This window comes from Protomyctophum parallelum (genome assembly GCF_964188405.1).
Source record: "Protomyctophum parallelum genome assembly, chromosome: 1".
Classification (NCBI taxonomy): domain Eukaryota; kingdom Metazoa; phylum Chordata; class Actinopteri; order Myctophiformes; family Myctophidae; genus Protomyctophum; species Protomyctophum parallelum.
In genome coordinates this window covers 35527362-35550430 of record NC_139697.1, presented here as the reverse complement: position 1 = coordinate 35550430, position 23069 = coordinate 35527362, and the positions used below count along the sequence as shown (strand labels likewise).

Genomic DNA, 23069 nt, shown 5'->3' with positions numbered 1-23069 from the left:
TATGAATGTGTGTGTGAAAGGGTGAATGTAATGCACAATCTATGTAAAGCGCCTTGGATAAAGGCGCTATATAAATGCACCATTTACCATCCCGCCCCCCACATGCATTTAAGCTGAGGTCAAGAGGATTGGTTTTATTTTAGATTGTCTGAGAGGATTCTTCACAAATGACGACCGGTTATTATAATCTGTTAGTATACAGTACTGTATGACATTTAATATTTACACATCTCTGTCACAATACACAGAAGACTGCCAACATTATAGAGAGGGCACTTGAATGATGACATGGGCAATGAGTACATAAACTCATGCATTATTATTCAAGGTTTTCCAATTAATTGGAAGAGCGCCAATATTTGTTGTTCCACAGTAAATAATGACATTGGAATGCTCAGAGCTCCTGCACGGCAAGAGGAGGTAAAATTCTAAAAATACTCTCCATTAATCTAATTATTATTGATCTTCAGGACAAAGAGGTTGTTGGAGGTCAGTGTGAAAAGTCTCTCGTTGGTCGCACGGAAGCCCAGGATTGGCTCATTGGTGTCCAGGCTGGTCACCTGCTGCTTGGCGACCTGTCCCACCTGCCGGCCCTGCTTCCTGTTAAACAGAACCGTGTCAACGGGTGCCGGCTGTCTGTAGATGAACACACGGCGAAGGCACTCCCCCAGGGTCGCATAGGAGAAGTTCGGGGCGCAGGTCGCAAACTTCTTGTCACGTTTCGATGCCTGGACATAGCCTACAATGAACAGACGAGAATGGAACCTTCAGTGTCCACACACAAGGGAATTTGAACTGGAAACGAAAAAGGCACAAAGAGCCACAATGTCTGCTGGGGGAATAATGGAATATGGGGTCTTCTTTATCAAAGTGATGTGTGTGTAGTTTCACTTTCACTGTTAACACAATTAACAATCCCCCCGGAAACAATCCAGAAGAAAACCGGAGAAATATTTTGTTAGCTTACCTTGGTCTCAAGTCTATTATATCGCTAGAAGCTCCAAAGCATTCATATTTTGAACGAGGCATGTTGAAGTCAGAAATGAAGCGCGTAGTATATGCATCAGATCAAAACCACGGAGAGCGCCCTGGATTAGGAGAGACGAGGCATTCTTTCTGCCGCGATAACAGCTAATCGAACGGTAAGCTAATATGAAGGCAGAGCGAAGCGACGGGTGCCTGAGAGTCTCCGTCAACATTTTTTAAAGGAAAAAATTCAGAATATTCTTCTCTCGCCTGATATCATTGAGGATGCGCTAAGACGTGTACACACGTCCTTTGTACGCGTCCCTAGGACGTGTGGAGCCGTCCTACGGACGGAAACGGTTAACTTTCATTAACTAACTTTCACTAATTGTGAAGTGCAGTTTCATCTGGAGAACAGTGCACAATTATTGACAAAGCCGTTTGTAAATGTTCTACTATATTTTAGTGCAGATTTTTTAAATTAAGGCTGACTTTCGGTTCACAGAAGTTCCGAATTATTTCACAGGTGTATCAAATGATGAATCCGAACTGCTTTTAAGTACATTATGCCTCATTTACATTGTTCCATGTCCCATTTAACACCACAAAAGGCAACTGGAACATCCAACATGAAGCGAATCTCACCGTGGTGAGAACTCCTAGTATAAGTTCAACGTCTTCACTTGTTTAAAACCAAAGAAAAAACTAAATCTGCAAGCTTACAGCACAGAAGTTTATAGCTTGATCTAGATCAGTGTATTATGGCAAGCGACTCGCTTACACAACATGCTTTTTAAATTTTTATCCCACGATTTTTCACCCAGTGCCAATTATCTAATGTAATCCTGGGCGCTACACTTCCTCTGCCAACCTGGGGGGGCAGCGGACTGACCTCATGCCTCCTTCTATGCATGAGGAGTCCAAGCTGCTTCTTTTCACCTGACAGAGGGGAATTTCCCCAGCCGGACGTAACGCGTGGAAGGGACACGTTATTCCGACCAGTTCCTTTCCCCTCCATCAGGCGCCCCGGCTGGCCAGGGGAGGTAGTTTTAGAGACCAGGATTACGGCATGTTTTTGTGAGGGTATCTACCCTAGGGGACACGGGGAGAACATGCAAACTCCACACAGAAAGGCCCTATCGCCAACCCCCGCCTCGGGTATGGGCACTGATGACGCGGAGGAGGGAACACGCCGCCAGTGCCCACAGCGTCCCCAGCGGGAATCGAACCCAGGACCTTCTAGCTGTGAGACGACAGCACTACCAACTGTGCCACCGTGCCCCTTCGCTTACACAACATGAATCTCTTTAAAATAAACGTACAAAGTTTAACATCACAGGATAAAATAATATGCTAATATAGCAGAACAGGATATAACCCTTTTTCTAATAAACAATTCAGGGCATACTGAAACGCTGCTATCAGATATAGATTATGGAAAACAGTTGATCACTGAGGGGAAATCTGCCAAAATATCCTATCCTATCCATTGTCTACATCAGACACAGACTTCATTCAGGCTGCTTCATCAGATGGTAAGACTTGTAGTCAATTGAATTTGTGTAGCGTTCATATGATCGTATTCGTATATCCCTCCAGGGATTTTACAAGAGATGATGCGTGGCCAAGGCTGAATGGATTGTCAGCAAACATGCTGAGGCACAAAACATTATTATGAATCAGACTCAACACTGAACACATAGTTGTGCCACAATTGATTCCCTACTTGCCACATCAAGGGTTGGATTGGAGGCAGCCAATGCCTGTGAGTGACACTACTGTGTGTGTACTAATGTCATGCTAAGAAATGTCCACAAGGCTCATGAACCGTTCGTTAACAAGACTACTTGTTACCAGGTGTTTTGGAGATAAAGCCAGAGAGGCCAGACTGAGATGGTTTTGGAAATGTAGAGGAGGGATAGCGAATAAATTGGTAGAAGGATGCCGAGGTTGGAACTGCCGGCCTAGAGTTAGTAGACCAAAGCGGATATTTATGGATGTAGTATAAGACTACATCCATAAATACATGAAGATAGTTGGTATAAAAGAAGAGGAGGCAGAGGACAGGGTGATATGGAGACAGATGATTCGCTGTGGCAACCCCTGAAGGGAACAGCCGGAAAGAAAAAGAAGAAGACAGTACATAGACTACGTCAGCTAACTTCAAGTCACCCCCCACTCCCTCCATCATTCTCATCATCAAGCTCTAGGTAGCGTAGCAGTCAAGACACTTTACCTCAAGAATCACAAGCATCAGTAATGCGAGACACTTGAGTTCTTACCTAGGGCATTGAATGTGGCAACGTGGTCCCACATGTTGCTGGGTTGGTCGGGTCGCGGCTGCCAAAGCAAGGCATCCACATCATGCCTGAGGCAGAGGCAAGGCATTTCTGGCGGGTTCACGTCGACTGTGAACAGGTACTGGTGACTCCCCAGGTTCACCTTGAGAGAGACGGGAGTGATTCATAATAATTATTGAACTAATAATTCCTGATATATACTTGGTTGAGCATTGTGTAGCACATGGAAAATCTAGTTTACAATTGTGTTGCGCTGTGACACGTTGTTGTGAGCTCATAGATTTTGTTGCCTGGACCGCTTGGCCGGCCCAGGCCTCAAAGTTACATTATCATTGTGTTTTAATTCAGCTGAACGTACAGATTATCTTGATAAAATAAAAAGAATATTCCTCCTGTATTTACCAACATACTGTAGTGTACAGGCAAAATAATTTCACCAACAGGTCAGCATGCAAGGGAGGTAAGCAAAGGCAACCCAGAAGTAGTAGTAGTCAGTGATGCACAAGAAGATACAAGACTTAACAGTACTAGACACAAGTCATACAATGGCTATTGTGGGGAATGAACATGTGATTTGTTTTGTGGCTAGGCAGGCTGTAATCACCTAGCCACTCTCATCAAAGGTGGACATTTTCCCTTACCCTTGAAAAACTTCAGCAGACGGAGAATGTATAATGTACATACAGTACTGTACATTCTCCGTCTGCTGTGTGTGTGTGTGTGTGTGTGTGTGTGTGTGTGTGTGTGTGTGATCACTCAATCAACTTAACATATTATGTTAAGTTCTCAATCAACTTAACATATTATGTTAAGTTGATTGAGTGATCACACACACACACACACACAAACACACACATTTGCATTAACATTTTACAAGAAGTTTCTTGAACACAAACAATAGTGGATGCACTCCACGTTTGAACAGAGATTGAACACAAATGCAATTTCCCACACGCGCTGCTATTTTGCACCTTAATCCCATGTACCTCCTATCTCAGGTAGCTACTACAGTAACAGTATGTGTAAATATGTAGATAATTTGTTTTCTTTGATTGATCTCTTTTCCCCCTTCTTCTTCCTTCTCTTTTTTCCTTCTATGGAAATAACAATATAATAGAACTGGCATGAAAACTAATTTCACCCAAACCTGTGATGTGACAATAAATTCGGATTGTATACTGCTCCCACACAGGTACTGTTAGGGACACACACAGAGATGTACGTATATCTCTCCATGTTGAGCATCTCTTCATGACTTCATCATCAACCTCAAATCAGCAAGGCGATTAAGTAGAAATGTTTTTACTGAATAGCAATTAACTGCAATGCATCTCATTTTCCGTTCTGACCCTGTTCTGATTACTATTCCTATAAATGTGTTCCAAGGTCAACTCAATGCTGTTTCAACCTGCCACCATTTGTTTCACATAGAGTGAAAATGGCAATAATGACGTCTATGTCACTCCTCGACATCGGACAATTCACTGCAACCACCAAGACTACTTGAAAGCAGCCCACATCCAATCCAACAATCGCTGAATCTAATTTTCTTGCGTGAGACAGCTCTATTGTATTCCCCCACAACAAGTCCTTGACAGGTATTCAACATCTATCAGGCTTCAGGCAGACATTGTTCTGCATGCTGACAAGCATTTAACAAGCCATCCCTCCAGCTACTCTCATGCTCACGAGAGTGCCAAAGTTGCACATGATTGCTATTGTCAATATTTTGTGATGAGCCACAAATAACCCAATAAATAACACGTATGAGTATCAGGGATATTGTATGGTAAAATCTGAACTATCATAATCTCCCAGACCAACGAAAAACCAGTGAGAAACAGAATCAAATAAAAACAAACTCTCATGTTATCCGTTGCCGTTATGTGTTGCCATGGCGATGAAAGAGGTTCCTTAAATGAGCTGGGCCAACACGCTGTTCTAACTGGAAGGTTGGCGAAAGAGCCTTTTTAGAGGCGTATATTTTCTGTTCAGTTTTCAAAATATATTCCCTTCAAGAGCTGTGAGCACAAATAATCTGACGCACGTGGTATCCGTTGTAACACTTTAGTGAAGTAAAAGCAAAAATACAAGAGGTACAAAAATGTCTCAATATGGTTACATGGTCTGTGATAACATGAGAGTGGTTACTGTGATAGAAAAAATATGTGCTCTCTCTACTGCAACTTCACAGCTTCTGACAAGCTCAAACAGGAGGACAGGAACTTAGACGTCAAAGAAAAGGAGCACCAATCACAAACATTCAATCAAGACTGACCAATCTAAGCAAGGCAGTAAAAAGAGTACTCTGCTGCACTAATTATGTGATCAAACACTGTTGCATAGAAAAGGCAATCAACATCAAAGCAATTAAGGTCATCATGACATGACCTCATAAAGTGGCTCTTACAGCCTTTCTATGTGTACTTTGCATGTTCTCCCCATGTCCCCTAGGGTAGGTACCCTCGCAAAAACATGCAGTAATCCTGGTCTCTAAAGTACCTCTGCACCTGATGGAGGGGAAATGAACTGGTCGGAATAACGTGTTCCTTCCATGCGCTACATCAAACGGGAGAAACTCCCCCCCTGTCAGGTGGAAAGAAGCAGCTTGGGTTGCAAACTCGTAGGATAAAAAAATATAGAAAAAAAAAACGTATAATTGACTTTCTCCATGTAGCATTTTAGGCATTCAGCTTGTGCTTATCCCGATCAATTTAATAAAGTAGAATATTTTTAAATAATTTGATTTTTGTTGAGGCAATTAGAGGTGCTCCGATCGGGTGTTTAGGGACTGATCCCGATTACCGATTGTTTTTCTCACGATTGGCCGATACCGATCTTGTGTGTAAGTGGAAAATTTGAATATTTCTAAATTATTATGTCAAAACTGTTCCTGTGTGTGGGGAGGAAGGGGAGAATGTTTAGGCCTGTCACAAAGATGCAAAACGATATTATACTATATATCTGATTGACCTTATAACACTTAAATGGTACGTATAAAAGATAGGTTTCTCCAGATCAGGTAAATTGCCGATCACTGATCGAGTCATTTGGAGTGAATATCGGACGATCATTGAGAATCTAATGGTGACCATTCTGAGTTCTGATAAATCCTTTAACGGTTAAAGGATTTGTCAGAACTCAGAATGGTCAGAATTGGTTAAAGTTTAACCAAAACCACAGCATCCCGATGATGAATTCAGTAGTACAAATGCAATACATTAACCACTTAAACCCTATACTGTACTTTGTTAACCACGGTCTGCCAGGAACTCTCCTTTTTCACTCTACAACAAATCTCTTCAATGACAATAGCATTCTGATATTTTCGCTGAATGTTTATGTACTATGGCCAGAATAGGTACGTTGGGGTTCAAGTGGTTAAGCAGATATCAATTCATTAATCAATAATGCAAATATTAATTATACAGAGGAAACCATGCACCATCGAGAGCAATTAGGGGTTCAGCGTCTTTCTGAAGGACACTTTGACACAAAATCTGGGGGAGCCCGGGATCGAACTGGGAACCTCATGGTTCCTATCCGGCTGCTCTACCGGCTACTCTACCCACGAGCCACTGCCGGCACCGTGCAAATGTACTATCACTACTGACGTGGGTCTCGGAAAATGAATCACGAATCCCAGAAATTCTGTGGCTTGAGAATAATGGGTGCCTAAACATAGTGAAAATATTTCCCAGGGAGTCTCCAGAGAGTTTTGACAGAGAAGTAGAGGAATTTTATCTAACAAGCAAAAAGGCAAGGGGTAACCACCAAAGAAAGGAAGTAACGGAACAGAATTGGGTTCATCTGCAGAAACCAGAACATCATGGTTCCTTCTCATTCTTCACATACAATAGGGCATATAGTAGTTGTGCAAAGGCACAATGTTCTTAAGCAACTGAACATTCTTATCAGAGAAGGGGCAAGTGTCTGTGTGTGCACATGCATGCTGCGTACATTTGTGAATTTGTGTGCATGTAGAATGTGTGATGGGAAGAGAGGCAGAGAGGCAGGCATTAGAGGGAAGCGAAAACAGATACATCGATAGACAGCGGCTAGATGTCAGTAATGAAACGGCTGAAATACCCTGAATAACCCTGTATCCCAGCTTGTCATTAGATTCAGCACTTCCCTCAGGTCGCCAGTAAGGACAGCTGCTCTCTTTCCTTGCCATCAGATTTATTTGTGAGCTTGTAAATCTGCAATTTTTTAGGGACGCATGGGTTCAAGAGGAAAATGGCCATGCTAATAACAAACTATTAAGGACTAAGGTCGCATTCACACCTAATACTTCGGGATTCTTGCATATTTCATTTGCTGCATTTGCCTTCATCCGGAGCAATTGGAAACACAAGAGGGACCTTTATCAATGTGCTCTCGCTCTCTCCATGCACTGTTCTTTTGGGCATGGAGGCACAGCGCTGAGCACGCGGAGCGCACTGAGCAAAATGTTTACAAGTTTATCGGGATGAAGAAAGTCCCTACTCCCCACACAGTGACAGCACTCCATGTTTACGCACAGACAGACAACTATGTTTAGCTCCTCACCCGCCACATTGTTTGCTTCATTTCCTTTATTTGCTGCGGATTGCATTCACACCTGCACCGAATCGAAATCAAGTGCGATTGGAAGCGAAGTGAAACCCCCATTTTTTTGTAGAATGCGGATATTTGATGCGCATTAGGATTCGAATAAGGCTTCACACCTGCCAAACGAAGCACACTTTCCGACAATGTGCAGAAGGATTCATTTTAATCACAGTAAAGCTTTCTGGTGTGAAAGCGACCTAAATGAAAGTATAAAGTATTCAATCAATCACAAAATAATCTATTAAAAAGCAGACAGAGTTGTCTGGCTTTTCCCTTACCCTGAACTGTTAATTTTATACTATCAGTTTGTAAAAGTTGTAGTAATTTATCCCCCACATAGATATCGTCTTCATATAAAACTCTTCATGTGACAATTTTCACCTGTATACATCTGTGAGTAATTGTAAGGCCATTACAGATACAGTCAGTGGGGATCTGAGTCATCGTGTCGTTTCTCTGAGGATCACAAAGAAAATGTTCCATTTCGCCACTTCGGACAGGAAGCTGAGAAGAGCAGATCACAAGGTCTCTGAGTGCTTTTAAGAAAGGTCAAGATAACGTCCTTGTGGATATGCCATTTTCCTAAGTGGGAGACGGAATTAGAAAGTGGGATAATAAACTGTGCAGTGTACACACTGACTACAGTATGTGTGCAATGTGTACATGTTCTGAGTGCACATCTGAGTGGCTGCTTGGCGTTGGTCTTAATTATCTGTGAAAGGACAGAGGGAGGTACAAAACGTTGCAGGTACACCAAGCCAACGTTTCAGGCCATGGGCTGAGACATTGTACATGGGTCATTATCAGCCTGTCGTTGTGCAAAGCCATGCGATGCTTCAACATTGCGATGAGAAATTCTCCAGCAAGTAACTAAAAAGTGGTTGAATGTTTTGAGTGAATGAACAAAACAGGAAGAAGAGTGCAGCTGGGAATGCTCATCCTTGAATCAAGGATGAGCTTGAGGAATTTGAGGGTAATTGTAATGTAGAGACTTGGGCCCTCATTTATCAACCGTGCGTACGCCAAAATATGGGCGCACGCCGAAATTACCGACATTTTCGGCATTTAACATTTCCGGCAAAGCTTGAAATTGAACTTGAGTAGGACAAATAGTCACGTCTGGTCATGAGCTGGCGTACGCTGTTTTCTGTCTTACACAAGCGGAGCAGCCTTGTCTGAACTGCTGAGAGGCTGTCACAGGCATCTAAACATATATGTATTCACTCCTAAAATGTTTATATAAAATGTATGTATAATGTATATGGGCTACATGTAAAAAAGGAATACATGTGTCATATGAAATTAGTAGGAGATAAAATCGCGCAATTAAAAACAATGTTGCAAGAGATGCTTAAGCCATTTAAACAGTGTTTTGCATGAGCGCATACATGCGAGGATTTGGGCTGTCTGTGCTGAAATATTTCCATGATGGGACGTTGGAGAGTATAGTGCAGCAGACAGTGCTGCAGCTCAGCTGCGGAGAGTCCCAACGTGCAGGTATAGCCTACTGTAGCCTAATCTACAGCATGAAGGCCGATGTCTTTCTTACGGTATGTGCAATATAATAAACCCGACGCGTCGCTCGAATGCCAAATGTACCGTGCCAGGCTCCCAGCGCAAGTGGGAACTGCATCGGAGATATAGGTATATTACCCAGCCAGCCCACGCTGCCCACCACCAGCCACATGAGGCTATATACTGTTTTGGCTGCACATTCATATAATGACAGTTGACAGCCCGGCCACTGCAGTGACTAACGACTGGCAATCTAAATAGACTGTCGAACGTCGGAACGTGCATGGTCAGTTGGTCACGGACGGACCACTGTGATAGAGAGAGACAGACAGACAGACAGACAGACAGACAGACAGGACAGGAGGAGCACCTGCAAAACAGCAGCGTGTGTGTGCCTATTTGTTATTTAATTATGGTTCACAGGTTCAGGTTTTCGTTCTAATAATTTAATATACAACTAACAACACACAGTGAAAGTTGCAAATAGCGATATGTGCGTGCGTGCATGCGGGGGGTGAGGCGGGCAGCAAGGGAAGCGAAGCGAGAGGAGAAACAGACAGTTTTATTTTAATGTGTCATGTAGGTGCGTGCGTGCGTGCATGACAGCAAGGCAAGCGAGGTGAGAGTGAAACAGACAGGGTAGGCCTACAACTTTATTTAATTCATGCAGGTGTTCGTTCTTTATTTGTTTAACAACACACCAGTTAGTTGGGCTTGCAAGTTGCGTGTGCGTGCTGTGCGTGTGTATGAGAGAGGGGGGTGGCCGGGCAAGGCACGGGAGAAACCTATTTTTTCATGTAACCATGGTTTCAGGAAACGTATTGCCGTTGTTCATGTCGCAAAAACGAGGGCGAGGCTTGATTTCTTAGGGCGTGCCAGATCAAATTCAGCCGTGACATTTATTAACGTGAGAACAAAATTAAGGAAGGATCAGCTGTTTGCGATCACTTTATAAATGCCGTGGCGACGTGGGTGTACTACGAAACCTGCACTCGAATCTGTGGCAGATTTTACACTCGATTGATAAATGAGGGCCTTGGTCTTCAACATGGGGTCCTGAGAGGTACTAATACAGGGGGCCCTCCCACTGGAGTAGCTAAAACTTTTTTTACACACTTTTAACCCTTGCAACCTGTAGGTGTTGCTATAGTGCAGCGACAGAGAACACTCCTCTGCCGGCTTCCCACCCTCTAATGCTGTGTTCACACGGGCAGATGCAAAAGATGCAAAGCTACATAGTGTATTTGTAGCTGTTGTAGCTTTTGCAATAGCTACAAGTGCCGGAGTTTCTTCGTAGCTTCACGTCGCTGGCTTACATTGACAATGAATGGCAGACTGCGTCTTTGCGTCTGCCCTTGTGAACGCAGTATAACACAGTGGTTCTCATAATGTGGTTCAAGTCCCCACATATTTATTTTTGGGGGTGAAGAGACAATTTAAGGACTTGTAAGACCTTTTTAATACCTCAAAAAAGAAAAGAAAAAGACCAAAACTACTGCTTAGAACTTGACCCTAGAAGCCCCCAGAGCCAAAGCATTGTGTAACACACATTGAAACCTCAACAGATTGTTTCTTTTGTAAGGAGAGATATCCAATATTTCAGCAAAACAATGACAAATGACAAACCCGTCTCAACAGGGTTTTATGAGATCATGTGGTCACTGGTGGCATCATCTCTGGCAGCCAGTCCACAAATCTGTTTCCCTCTCCTGTCAAACCCAAAGTGAGGTGACGTGAGTAAGCTGTGCTGCATGAGTAATACGACACAAATCTGGAACTGTCAACGTTCAAAAGAAAAATGAGAATCTGGACTTGGAGTAGATTTGACACCCAGTTCACCCACTCAATGACTCACACTTGAGACAATCTGTCATGCGGATGAGGTATTAACCATACTAATATACGTATATTTATTTAAAAAAAAAATTGCCCTATATATATTTGTAATATGTTGTGAGTTTGTCGATCTGTTATCTTTGCTATTTTTGACCATTTTCAAAATATGACAAATTGGAATGCCAGGTTGAAATTCGTAAAAAAATGATTTCTAATAAGCATCCTCTCAGACTGAGCTTGAGTGAAACAAAAAACCTACCCTGAAGGCTATTTTTTTAATACTTTGTTGAATGAGCATGTCACACAAAACTCTCTTTCTAGTGTATAATAATAATAATAATAATAATTATTATTATTATTATTAGTGTATATACTATTACTACTTACTTACTAGTACTACTACTACTACTATTATTATTACTAAATTCTGAAGGCGTTTGGTCACTTCTGCATGGCTTATTAGTTGAGTGGGTGGTGAAAGGACAAGGCTGTTTATAACAAGTTACAACTTTAATTTATAATTATAGCAAATCTCTAAAACCCAAGTGTTTCATTCACTGTGGCATGTCTGTACGAAAGTACGTACTGTAGGTTTGTACATTGAGAGGCGGCATTAGCTGTCTGCAAGAAGGGTCTTGGTCAATGGATGGTGATGGATGCACGGTGCTGTACAAGGTTATCTTACTCACCACTTGAGTGGGCTTGAGTGATTCTCCGTCAAAGTAAGCGAGGCTGGAGCCGTCTTCAGGGAATCCATCACAGTCCTCCAGCTCCTGGGAGTTACAGGGGGGCTTGTCTTTGTCCGGGTTACTATTCTGGATACACAGAGGAGAGGAGAGGAGAGGAGAGGAGAGGAGAGGAGAGGAGAGGAGAGGAGAGGAGAGGAGAGGAGAGGAGAGGAGAGGAGAGGAGAGGAGAGGAGAGGAGAGGAGAGGAGAGGAGAGGAGAGGAGAGGAGAGGAGAGGAGAGGAGAGGAGAGGAGAGGAGAGGAGAGGAGAGGAGAGGAGAGGAGAGGAGAGGAGAGGAGAGGAGTGGCTTGATTTGACCTGAGGCTGATTCTATAAATGTCTTCTATATCCAAATCCTAACAGTATTCTGAGTTAGTTGCTATGTCAGTAGTGCTCAAACGACCCCGAAAATGATATATTTATATGGAACTGTATGTTATGGAAAAACTAACATTCATACTTGGACTACAAGAGGATAAGTTCTATAAAAAGTGGGAAAAGTGGGATCTCTTCTTTCAGCCTTTTTCTTTTTTCGTATTGTCTTTTTTTTGTCTGTCTTTTCATCAATAAATATTAAGTGAAAATAAATATACAGGGTAAATATATTCAAAGATTTGCACACATTTTCACTGTTCTTTCCAAAAATAGCAGATATAGTGCATCTAGCCAAAATATAAGAATACATATATTTTTTGGTCCAGTAAGGTTGGGGCGCCACTGAGTGTGTTGTGTTGCGTTGCGTTGCGTTGCGTTTGGACGGCATCAGAAAATGAACCGGGGAGAATAGGTGATGCCGTCCAGACGCAACCATCGACATTGGAGCACCCTTCATTGATTAAAATGGAAACATTCCCCGCATTGACGACGACGCAACACTGACACATGCCTGATGGCTGCAGTGGAGCTTTGGCGTAACCAGAACCACTGTACACATGGGGAATTGACTAGATTGGGGAGAAAATTGGGAAAAGTGCAAAACAAAAAAAACAACTAATCTCACCAGGTCTTCTGTGGTGAGGTGAGTCAGTCTCTCCTGGATGAGGGCCGCCTGTTCCTCGCTCACCAAGTACTCTCCTCTCCTGTCTCCCAACACCAGCTCGGTCCACATGGGCCCTTCGTCACGCTTCTGAAGAGTCACCTCCAGGCTGGAGAGAAAGAGACATTTTAAGTCGCACACACGCACACATCAGCCAGAGAACCAGAGAAGAGGCAGACAGAAGGATAGATGCACATACCACAGACAGACAGACAGACAGACAGACAGACCAATAAAAAAGGAAGGAAATTTGAACTGTAAGCCAAATTTAAAACCTTTGCTCACTGAAAACTGATTTTCAAGTTATTTTCAGTGAGTGACACCATCGTGCGAGGCTCAACTCTATTCAAATGCAGACATACAGAATCACATACACATATTTGGCAAGAGCTTATTGCCACGACAAGTTGTCTTAGAAACGTAGTGTGAAAACATGTTATGCAACATGTTTTTATATTAAGGATTCGGAACAAACATAATTGTCTGAGTAGAAGCACGGCAGTGAGGACTGGACAGCGTGGGAGATAAGAGTGCTTTCTACGAGGGCATGAATAAATATACAGATAAATGAATTATTATATGAATGAGGTATGGATTGAAGGGCCACATCTTTTTGATGAATGTAGTACAAAAGGACCCCAATGGAAACAATCCATAGGCTTTCTTGGGCAGAAAATCCTCTTAGCAGACCTTGTATTCAATTGTACATTCCTGTGGTTTTTTGCAAACGGTAAGTATTCAATCAATCTAACCTTGCTGCTTGGATTCTGTATCACTTGGAACCACATTCACTGATCATACGGAAAACGTTTTTTCTGGATTGCTCCATTGTGGGTTCCCATGCAAGGCTTTCTAAACATTTCCTCAACCCCCCCCCCCCCCCCCATTTGGCAATTAAGTGACTGTACCACCTCGCCTTCTCAGGGTGCTCAAAAGCACAACAGAAACAGGAGAACACCTCACTTAGTGGGGGAGGGAGGGTAAAGTCGCCAACCTTTTATCATCTTTGATAATCCAAGTGCTGGCCTCCATGTCCACGGGTGCGTGAAGCTGGCCCTCTAGCAAGAGGGGAAATCCCTGCACTCCCACCCTCAGTCTCTCTGCGGTCAGCTTGAACTGCACCTGGTCTTTGGTGATGCCCTGCGGCATGCGTACAGACACTATGACATCCTCGGCCGTCTGCTGCCAGAAATAAATGGGATCTGAATGGGAACGGTGAGAGGGGGGAATGCATGGCAATAACGTTAATGACATTCTTGTTTTATAGCTCACCATCTGTTGCAGGGTCATACATAAAACATGCAATACAATCCACGAATAAATAATAAAGAAACATGTGAATGTGAGAATATTGGAGAACGAATTATCATAATTTAATTTAGTTTCCAAGGGCCCTGGCTCACAGTTAAGCTTATAAACCCAAAGGTTGAGGAACGACTTGCCTCTTCAGCATATTTCAGTGCCAGAAGTTACATGGAATATTTAACTCTGATTAACCATCAAAAACTTTCAGTCCATTTCAACATATTTTGAGCTTTTCGTGAAAGTGACACTCAAGAGTTCATTATCTCAGGACCTATTATGACTAGAGCTCGAGTAATGGCCGATTTTTGGGTCAGATATTGATTTGTATTTTTTGAGAAGCCGACCTAGACCACTGATTAACGATGTTTTGTTACAAAAATGTAATTAAATTCCTCAGCCTAGTAGGAAAGTGCGTGAAAGATTTTGCGTAAATTGCATGCTGCGTTCATGATTTGAGGCTTTTTGTTCAAAACGGGCCAATCCTGCAAACTTTGAAAGCCAATGTTAGCCAATTAGGATGGAATATGAAATATTGGATAGATTCGTCTTGAACACATGATTATAGAGATACTGTGTAACGATTTGAGGGATTTTTGGACAGAATCTGGAGGAGTAATAAAAAATATGTTTTACAAAAGTCAGCCTCCTGGTGGTGCTATAACAGGCCGTTCTGGAAAATTTGGGGCAGAGGTTTATCGTTGGCAAAGTGTGTGTGCAAAATTTGGCATCGACCGGGTTAACAGTGCCAGAGATGAGCTGTACACAGACGGACACACACACTCACACACGGACGGACTGACTCACACATACAGACGGACAGACTCACACTCACACACACACACACACACACACACACACACACAGGGACAGACTCACACACACAGGGACAGACTCACACACACACACACACACACACACACACACACGGGGACAGACTCACACACACACACACACACACACACAGGGGCAGACTCACACACACACAGGGGCAGACTCACACACACACACACACACACACACACACACACACACACACACACAGGGGCAGACTCACACACACAGGGGCAGACTCACACACACACACACACACACACACACACAGGGGCAGACTCACACACACAGGGGCAGACTCACACACACAGGAACAGACTCACACTCAAACACACAGGGATAGACTCACACACACAGACTCACACACACAGGGACAGACTCACACACACACACACACACACACACACACACACACACACACACACACACACACACACACACACACACACACACACACACACACACACACACACACACACACACACACACACACACACACACACACACACACACACACACACACACACACACACACACACACACACACACACACACACACTCTCCCCATGCATTCGGCCTGGTGGAGACAATAACAAATGAATGTGTCATTTATTAAGGCGGTAATAGCCAGAGCAGTGCTATGGGGTGTGATGAATTACGAGTACACACAGGATGACATGTTGTGATTGTGGAACAGGTTTTAAAAGACCAATTTAAGAGCAGACTTTAAAGGACCAAATTAAGCAAGGCACTGGCTTTTGACTTTTTCTACGGGAAGCAAGGAAGGAAAGAGCTGACAGACGGAAGGATACACACACGGACGCAACCATGCACACGCAAGTTACATTCTCACTCACATTCAAAATTGACATTGGCAGGAAAATGCATCTTCAATCTTCATACATATCTTTTGGTCTACAGTATACACGTTAGACGGTTAGAGACCTGCGGATGAGCTTTTTTGTCACCCGAATCAGAGTGTGGATATTCATAATCCGCGCGTTATCCGACCGCATTAATTCATTATTCAAATTTATCAATCCGCAACCATCCGCGGATTGTGGGTGGTTGTGGATTGTGAAATTTTGCCAAGATTTTGTGAGTTTTAAAAGCTAATAAGCCTATAGATGCCATAGAAGCATAGATAGAGCACCGAAGTCCTGACGTCACTGTCAGTAGACAGGTCCACAGGTTTGTGTTTGAAAAACACAAACCTGTGTTCGAAAAATAAACCAATCAGTGTTTGAAAAATAAACCGATCATCCCAGCCTTTTCACTCATATGGATATGAACCATCTACTGAAGGTGGAAATGTACAAATATATATACCCAGAGTAACACAATAAGAGCTAGAAACGAATCAAACAACCCAGAGACTACATTTCCGGGTAGGCGGTGGTTGCTGCTGCCCGTCGACAGAAATGAGAAATTAATAGGTTTCTTTTTTGTTTTTTTTATTGATATTTAATGTTTCATGGTTAGTACGAGTCGAGTCACCGCCAGCTGAGCTTACGTCAACGAGGAATCTCAGGAACGCAATGTGTTGACAGCTGGGTGTGACGTATATTAGCAGCGACATTGCTTTCATATGTAGTTTCAAGGCTTCTCCAGAAACTGGAATCCGCCTAAATCCGCCATCCGCAGGTCTCTAATACACGTATATCTGATCATGGAATTGGCTGACCACTTGGCGAGTCTCACTGATGAGGCAGAACATTTTATTTAAATCTTGCAAGGCCGTGTTTGAGCCCCAATTATATTTTCAGACTTTGTCACATCACAGTTTTACAGGTGTATGCATGCAGGTACAGTACGTACATGATGTTTAGAACATTAGCATCTGATGCAGATTTGTACATAAAAATGAGACCATGAAGCGAGGTTCAGATTAAAAGGTAGCAGCAGGTGCAGTGCTCTTAAGGTGCAGTTCATTAGAGCAGGGCAACAGGTATGGAGTCTATGGACATAGGACCTCGTGAAACAAGGAAGGTAAAACCACATAGTTCACAGAGGGTAAATCAATCCAATATCATAATTCCTGGAGGCAAGGAACTCAACTCCCAGCTCTCACATTGCGCTGGGCTGTCTGCACCATTTTCCTTTTTCGGAATTACCTGACCTGTTTGCCCAATTCATGTTTTTTCTATCATCAGAAAAGTATTTCCAATACTAGAAAAAGTGCCCTTCTGGGCACAGGTCTCCACCAGGTTATCCACAGATCCGTGCAGTTAGAGGTAAAAACACTTTTCGGCCAGTTATAGCGCCACCTTGAGGCTGAGTTGAAATTGTTCATGTGGCATTTCGTCCTCGGCCTAGTGGGAATTTGGGTGCACAATTTCACGGAAATCACGCGATGTGTTCATGATTTGCAGCATTTTGTTTGAAACTGAGCACTCCTGTGAAATTTGGAAGCCAATCTTAACCAATCAGGATGGAGTCTGAGAAATCTGAAAGACCGGTTTCGTTGAATGGCTCTAGAGAGACTGTGTACCAATTTGCGTGATGTTTGGACAAAATCTGTAGGTGTGCTGTGCAAAAACTTGTTTTGCACAAAGCGGCCTCCTGGTGGCGCTATAACAGGCCGTTCTGGAAAGTTTGGGGCAGAGGTTCATCGTTGGCATCCAGGGAGTGTGTGTGCAAAATTTGGCATCGACCGGGTTAACGGTGGCCGAGATTAGCTGGTCACGGACGGACACACACACACACACGGACGGACGGACGGACGGACGGACGGAGTGCAAAACATACTCTCTCCCCATGCCTTCGGCCTGGTGGAGACAATAAAGTTTCCTTTAAAGCTTACCTTACTTTAAGCCTATCCAAGAAAAAATAAGCAGGAACACAGAAAATTGTGCCATTGTGTTCTCAGCAAATGATGATATCCCTGTATCCACGCAACGTAATGTTTTAACATGGATCTTATATGTTGGAAAGGTTAGAGTGTGAGAGCTTTTGTGTAATGTAGATTAATAACAATAAGATTGCACCGCCACCGATGCAATCTATATTTGAGGCAATGCCGCCGTGGCCAATTATTAAATGAATCTCAGGGTAGAGGCGCAAATACATCTGATGTTCTAAATAGATGTGCTGTCGTGACACATTCTGTGTATTGGTATATTAATATATATTGGTATATTCCACAATAGCATATAATAAAATGCAGGACAGTCGCAGTCCCACCATATGGTTAATCTAACCCGAGTGATGGAAAGACTACAATGTACAGAGAGCCAAATGGTCCAACGCTCTTACCGTATCTACAAAACCCTGTGATCTCACATACAGACCTATCTGCCAACAAATACAGAGCAATGAGAGCACAGGCAGTTATAACAGAGTGTTGCCAATGTGTAATAGTTTGAAACTGGACCGATATGTCAGAAACAAAAAACCCAGACGTGCTGTATTATAGAAGGTATGGGAGGTAATGGTATCTAGACCTCTTTGTAACTGTTGGTTTGCTTAACCAAAGAAAATGATGAGGGGTACACTGCAGTGCACTTGGTTTCAATGGATAATGCTATTGATTTATCTATCTATAGATAGGATTATTTATGGTGTAATGTCTTATTAGTCTTAACCTATCCATGTCAATCATGTAGTAACTGTGATTGGTCTACTTTTTTCCTTTCTTTTTTTTAACACATTTTACCCAAGTAACTTTGTTATGCCAATTAATTCCTCCTCGCACACATGTCTGTGTCTTCACTGCTGTTGTATCCTACGGACTCACTGTTGTATCCTACGGAATCACCTACCAATGAGGACGTACAAGTTACAACCTTAGTCCTACACTCCTCGCGCCAAACACTAACTGCTGACAGGTGCCTCAGCCTGTAGGATTACGTGCAGTGCCAATAATCACCCTGCCCGCCCGGCTTCCCTCCCCCCAAACACAGGCCAATGGTGACAGACAAACAGACAGACACTTAGCCTAAGGAAAACAACATTGTTATAGTGTTCATCAGCTACATACACACATGGACACAGCATCAGCCAAGACATTGAAATGAATGTTCTGCAGTGTGTGTTACTGTGTTTATACTACAATGTACACAGTCACAGACATAGATCGCCAAAGTCTGAAAGCATTTACAGTATAACAGTCTCGTTCATCGTTTCTAAGACTACATTCCGGTGGGCCACTTTGTATAAGCTGGTGTGTTACCCTGCTTTTCAGGGTAATGAGTACAGGGACTGCATGGACGGAGAAGTGACAAACAGCGACTTCATACTAAGTGATTTCAAAAAGTGAATGCCATGTCAATGGAGTGCAAATAAAATAGTGTTTTGATTATTCTTTCAGAGAGACAGACAGCGTTGTACTCAGGGGGAACCAGAACAGACTTCAAATGTGAATGTCTACTCTAGAGCAAAAATACTGTCTTTTTAGAGTCTCAGGCATAGAGGAGATTGTGGGATGACAAACTACAGAAAAAGATTGAGAACGGAAGCCACTGTATAATGACATGTATTAATAGCCTTAACCACTTTGGCATCGATATTCTGGGCATGTCATTATATCCAAATTGTTTCACACTGTGTCACACTTTAAAATAAATGTAAATACATATTTTCCGATTTTTCAAAAACATTGTGAAAACAGGCAGATCTATAAGCTCAAAAGTCAAAACATATCGTAAGCCTGTACAGTACATTGGCTATCATAGCATATAGGGCTTAACCCATTGCTACATAGCTTTCCAGGTCTAAATGGGTTTGGCGGTAAAAACAAATACTGTAGTGTTTTGACTAAGCTTTCAGAAAATACTTCCTCAGTTAGCAATGACAAAACTATGGCTGGTGCAACAATCGTAACTTTTTGACAGGCCAGATCCCAAATATGCAATTAACCGCACAAGTATAAAGATGTGCGTTGGAAAAGAGGCACACAAGCAACATTTTCTTGTGGGTGATTGAACATCTTGTGGGTGATTGAATCTATGACTTAATTTACTACACTTCTGCCTACAAGACACTTGGAATAGTGAACAACCTTCAAAAAGTGATTGGTTACGCATCAAAATGATTTACTAGCGGTTGGCTGGTGTCAATGACCCACATGGCTCATTATGAATAACCCTGGTCTACAGACACTGTGGGACTTGAATTAGTGACGCACCTGTTGTGTCCGCCTCCATGGGTTCTGCAGGATGCTGCTCAATGGGCAGCCCATCCACATGCGTGAAGACAAAAGGTTTATCTGAGGCCAACATCAGCCCCTTCCCCTTTGGCTCCAACGCTGCGTAATGAGGTACCGACTTCCCCATCAACACCCTCCTCTTCATCACCTTGTAGGTCTTCTCCTGACCTGAAATTGGAATGATAAACATTTACCATGAAAATAAATTCACAGTGGTGGTGGTTTCATTTCTAAAATGCTATACTGCACCTGAATCATTTTGCTGTTTATGTTTGATCATTAATAATATCATCAACATCATATCTGAGTCATAGATTAATGTAGCTTATACAATGACTTTATTATATAATCTTTGCTGGCAAAGAATGTGATCAATAACTCTATTTAAATTCTGTTTAATGAAAAAGCTGAATTCTGGCTGAAAAAACAGGATATAGAAGTGAAAACGCAGTATGGCTAATTGGCACAAATAATATGGGGAGTCTTTCTCCAACACACAAAGCTAATAGCAAAAAAGATGAGGCTGCAGCTAGCAAATATCAAAAGGCTTCATCTATGAATCATTCACAAGGCTCTCAAAATGTTGTATATTCTTTTCATGCCATTCTGCCATTGTCTATCTTATAAGCAGGCTCTTTCAGTCATAGTCAGAGAGCCAGTCACCCAAAATATGAGCAGACCTGTGATGTCATGCCGTACTTTTTATTTCTGTTTTATCTATTAATTTGGTCATTAAGGTCCACAGAATGAGAGGCCTGCTCTGCCAGAAACATTGCAAAAAATGTTTTTGCATAATGATGCCTTCCTTTTTTGACCATGTGATGTGAACTAGGTTTATTTTCTTATGTCGCATTCACACCTAATACTTCGGTAGACTCGCTGCGAATGGAAGTTCGCAGCGAAGTTGGGATTCTTGCATAATATATAATTTGCTGCCTTCTTCACACTGCGCTGTCATCCGCAGCAATTGGAAACGCAGCAGGGAACTTCATCAATGTGTTCCATTCATAAACTACACTTTCTGGTGTGAAGGCGACCTTAAAGTGCTCAGTAGGTTGTGTAGACTGTCAAATGATTCCCAGATAAAGTGAACAACGTTATAAAAGTATAAAAGTTATACAACATTTTGGCGAGGGAAAAACGGCCATCACCAGACAACTGTCCTCTATCTATGGCTTTATGCGACCACTGTACTGTATCTAGAGGCCATTATACTGTATTGTAAACCACTGACTGTACTGCATATATAGACTATTGTACTGTAACTACATCGATTGATCACTGTACTGTATGTCTTAAGTGCTGTATACCGTAGGTTCAAACTAAGATACACAGAATCCCACAGGTCTGATAGTCGCATAAAACATTGTAATTGTAATTGTAAAAAACGCACTTTGGGATCTGGGATCATCAAAATCTTCAGATCCATTGATTTGGGTTTGATAATTGATTTTAATAATACTTTGCGTGGAATGACTATACAGATTGCTGAAAAGAATGAGACATTGGCTGATGTCATAATCCATGGCAAAGTTGATTTATATTAAAGTAAAAAAGCAAAAATCCAAAAAGGGGTGCATTTTGGTACAAAGAATGTCAGATAATTTAGAAAGGTTTTGTGAGTGCATTTCTTGACTTGGTGTGTGTATCTGGGAATCATTTGTTGACAGTTTACACAACCTACTGAGGACTTAAAGAAAATAATCTTCACATGACACAGTAAAAAAAAAAGGCCATATAACTGTTTTGGGCAATGTTTCCGGCAGAGCGGGCCTCTCATTCTGTGGACCTTAATGACCAAATTAATAGAACAGAAATAAAAAGTACGCCATGACATCACAGGGCCAAACATTATTTTTTTCCTTTTCTTTTTTCTTTTGAGCCTGCGGCAAATGTCAGGAGCCAAATTGTGTTTACTTCCATGCTAATGTGGTGCTCATGTGGGACAAAATAATTAAGCTCAATGAATTACCCGTTATGCCTATTTAACTTCACAGTGTGACCTAATCAATCAGCAATCATTTTGGCTGGCCACTGAATTTCCTTGTTGAGATTACAAACCTTACTGTGACTAAAATTACAAGGATAAATGAATTAAGATCTCAATCCAAGCTTGATTATACTGTATATTACATACCCTTCTAATCTTACTACATACCCAATTACCCAAATTCTGGAATATACTCACAATATACTCACTGGGGCTGGGTGACTTCAAATCATTGTTACAAATATTTCAAACTTTTGCCTCTATTATAGAGACACAGCAAGGTCCTTGCTGGAATTATAATAAAGGTATAATATTGAGAACTTAAGTGTTTAATCAGACTAATCAATGTAGTTGATAATAAGAAATACATACAAAATTACATATATTTTTTGAGCAAGATTAAGTGGGTTATTGGTTCTAAATTAGGATATATTTGGATTAAATTGCCCAGCGATACCGCTCACCTTGTCCTGCTGTGTTCGTGACTGTGATCCATTCCAGGGATACAGAGTATCCACTTCCCTTGGTTTCCTCCGAGTCTTTCTGGATGCGGAGCATCAGGACCTCCATGGTATGGACCCCAGCATGCACATGAGACACACTGTGGAGGATGTTGAAGGGTTCCCCCAGCTCTTCATTGAATACTGGCTAAAAGAAACACAAATGTGCACATGATGAACATACATCCGGGATGTATGAAATTATATATTCATTTCGTATATATATATTTATAGGGTAAGCCTTCAGTTGACGTTAAACATACTTGTACATCATCAGAACATTGCATTATTCTGATGGACACTGCAAAAGCCAAACCCGAGGG

At 42.2% G+C, this 23069-nt stretch overlaps 1 protein-coding gene across 1 annotated transcript in view; it reads right to left on the bottom strand.

The window, feature by feature from the left end:
* Positions 1-23069, bottom strand: part of nudcd1 (NudC domain containing 1) — a 30825-nt gene continuing 7756 nt past the window's right edge. Inside the window, exons 4-10 of the mRNA XM_083789537.1 lie at positions 22711-22894; positions 20236-20424; positions 13969-14176; positions 12939-13083; positions 11900-12025; positions 3249-3408; positions 1-739 (exon numbers count right to left, since the gene is read on the bottom strand). Of these exons, the coding sequence (XP_083645663.1) occupies positions 450-739; positions 3249-3408; positions 11900-12025; positions 12939-13083; positions 13969-14176; positions 20236-20424; positions 22711-22894 (1302 nt within the window). The 3' untranslated portion in view covers positions 1-449. The remainder of the gene's footprint in view (positions 740-3248; positions 3409-11899; positions 12026-12938; positions 13084-13968; positions 14177-20235; positions 20425-22710; positions 22895-23069) is intronic.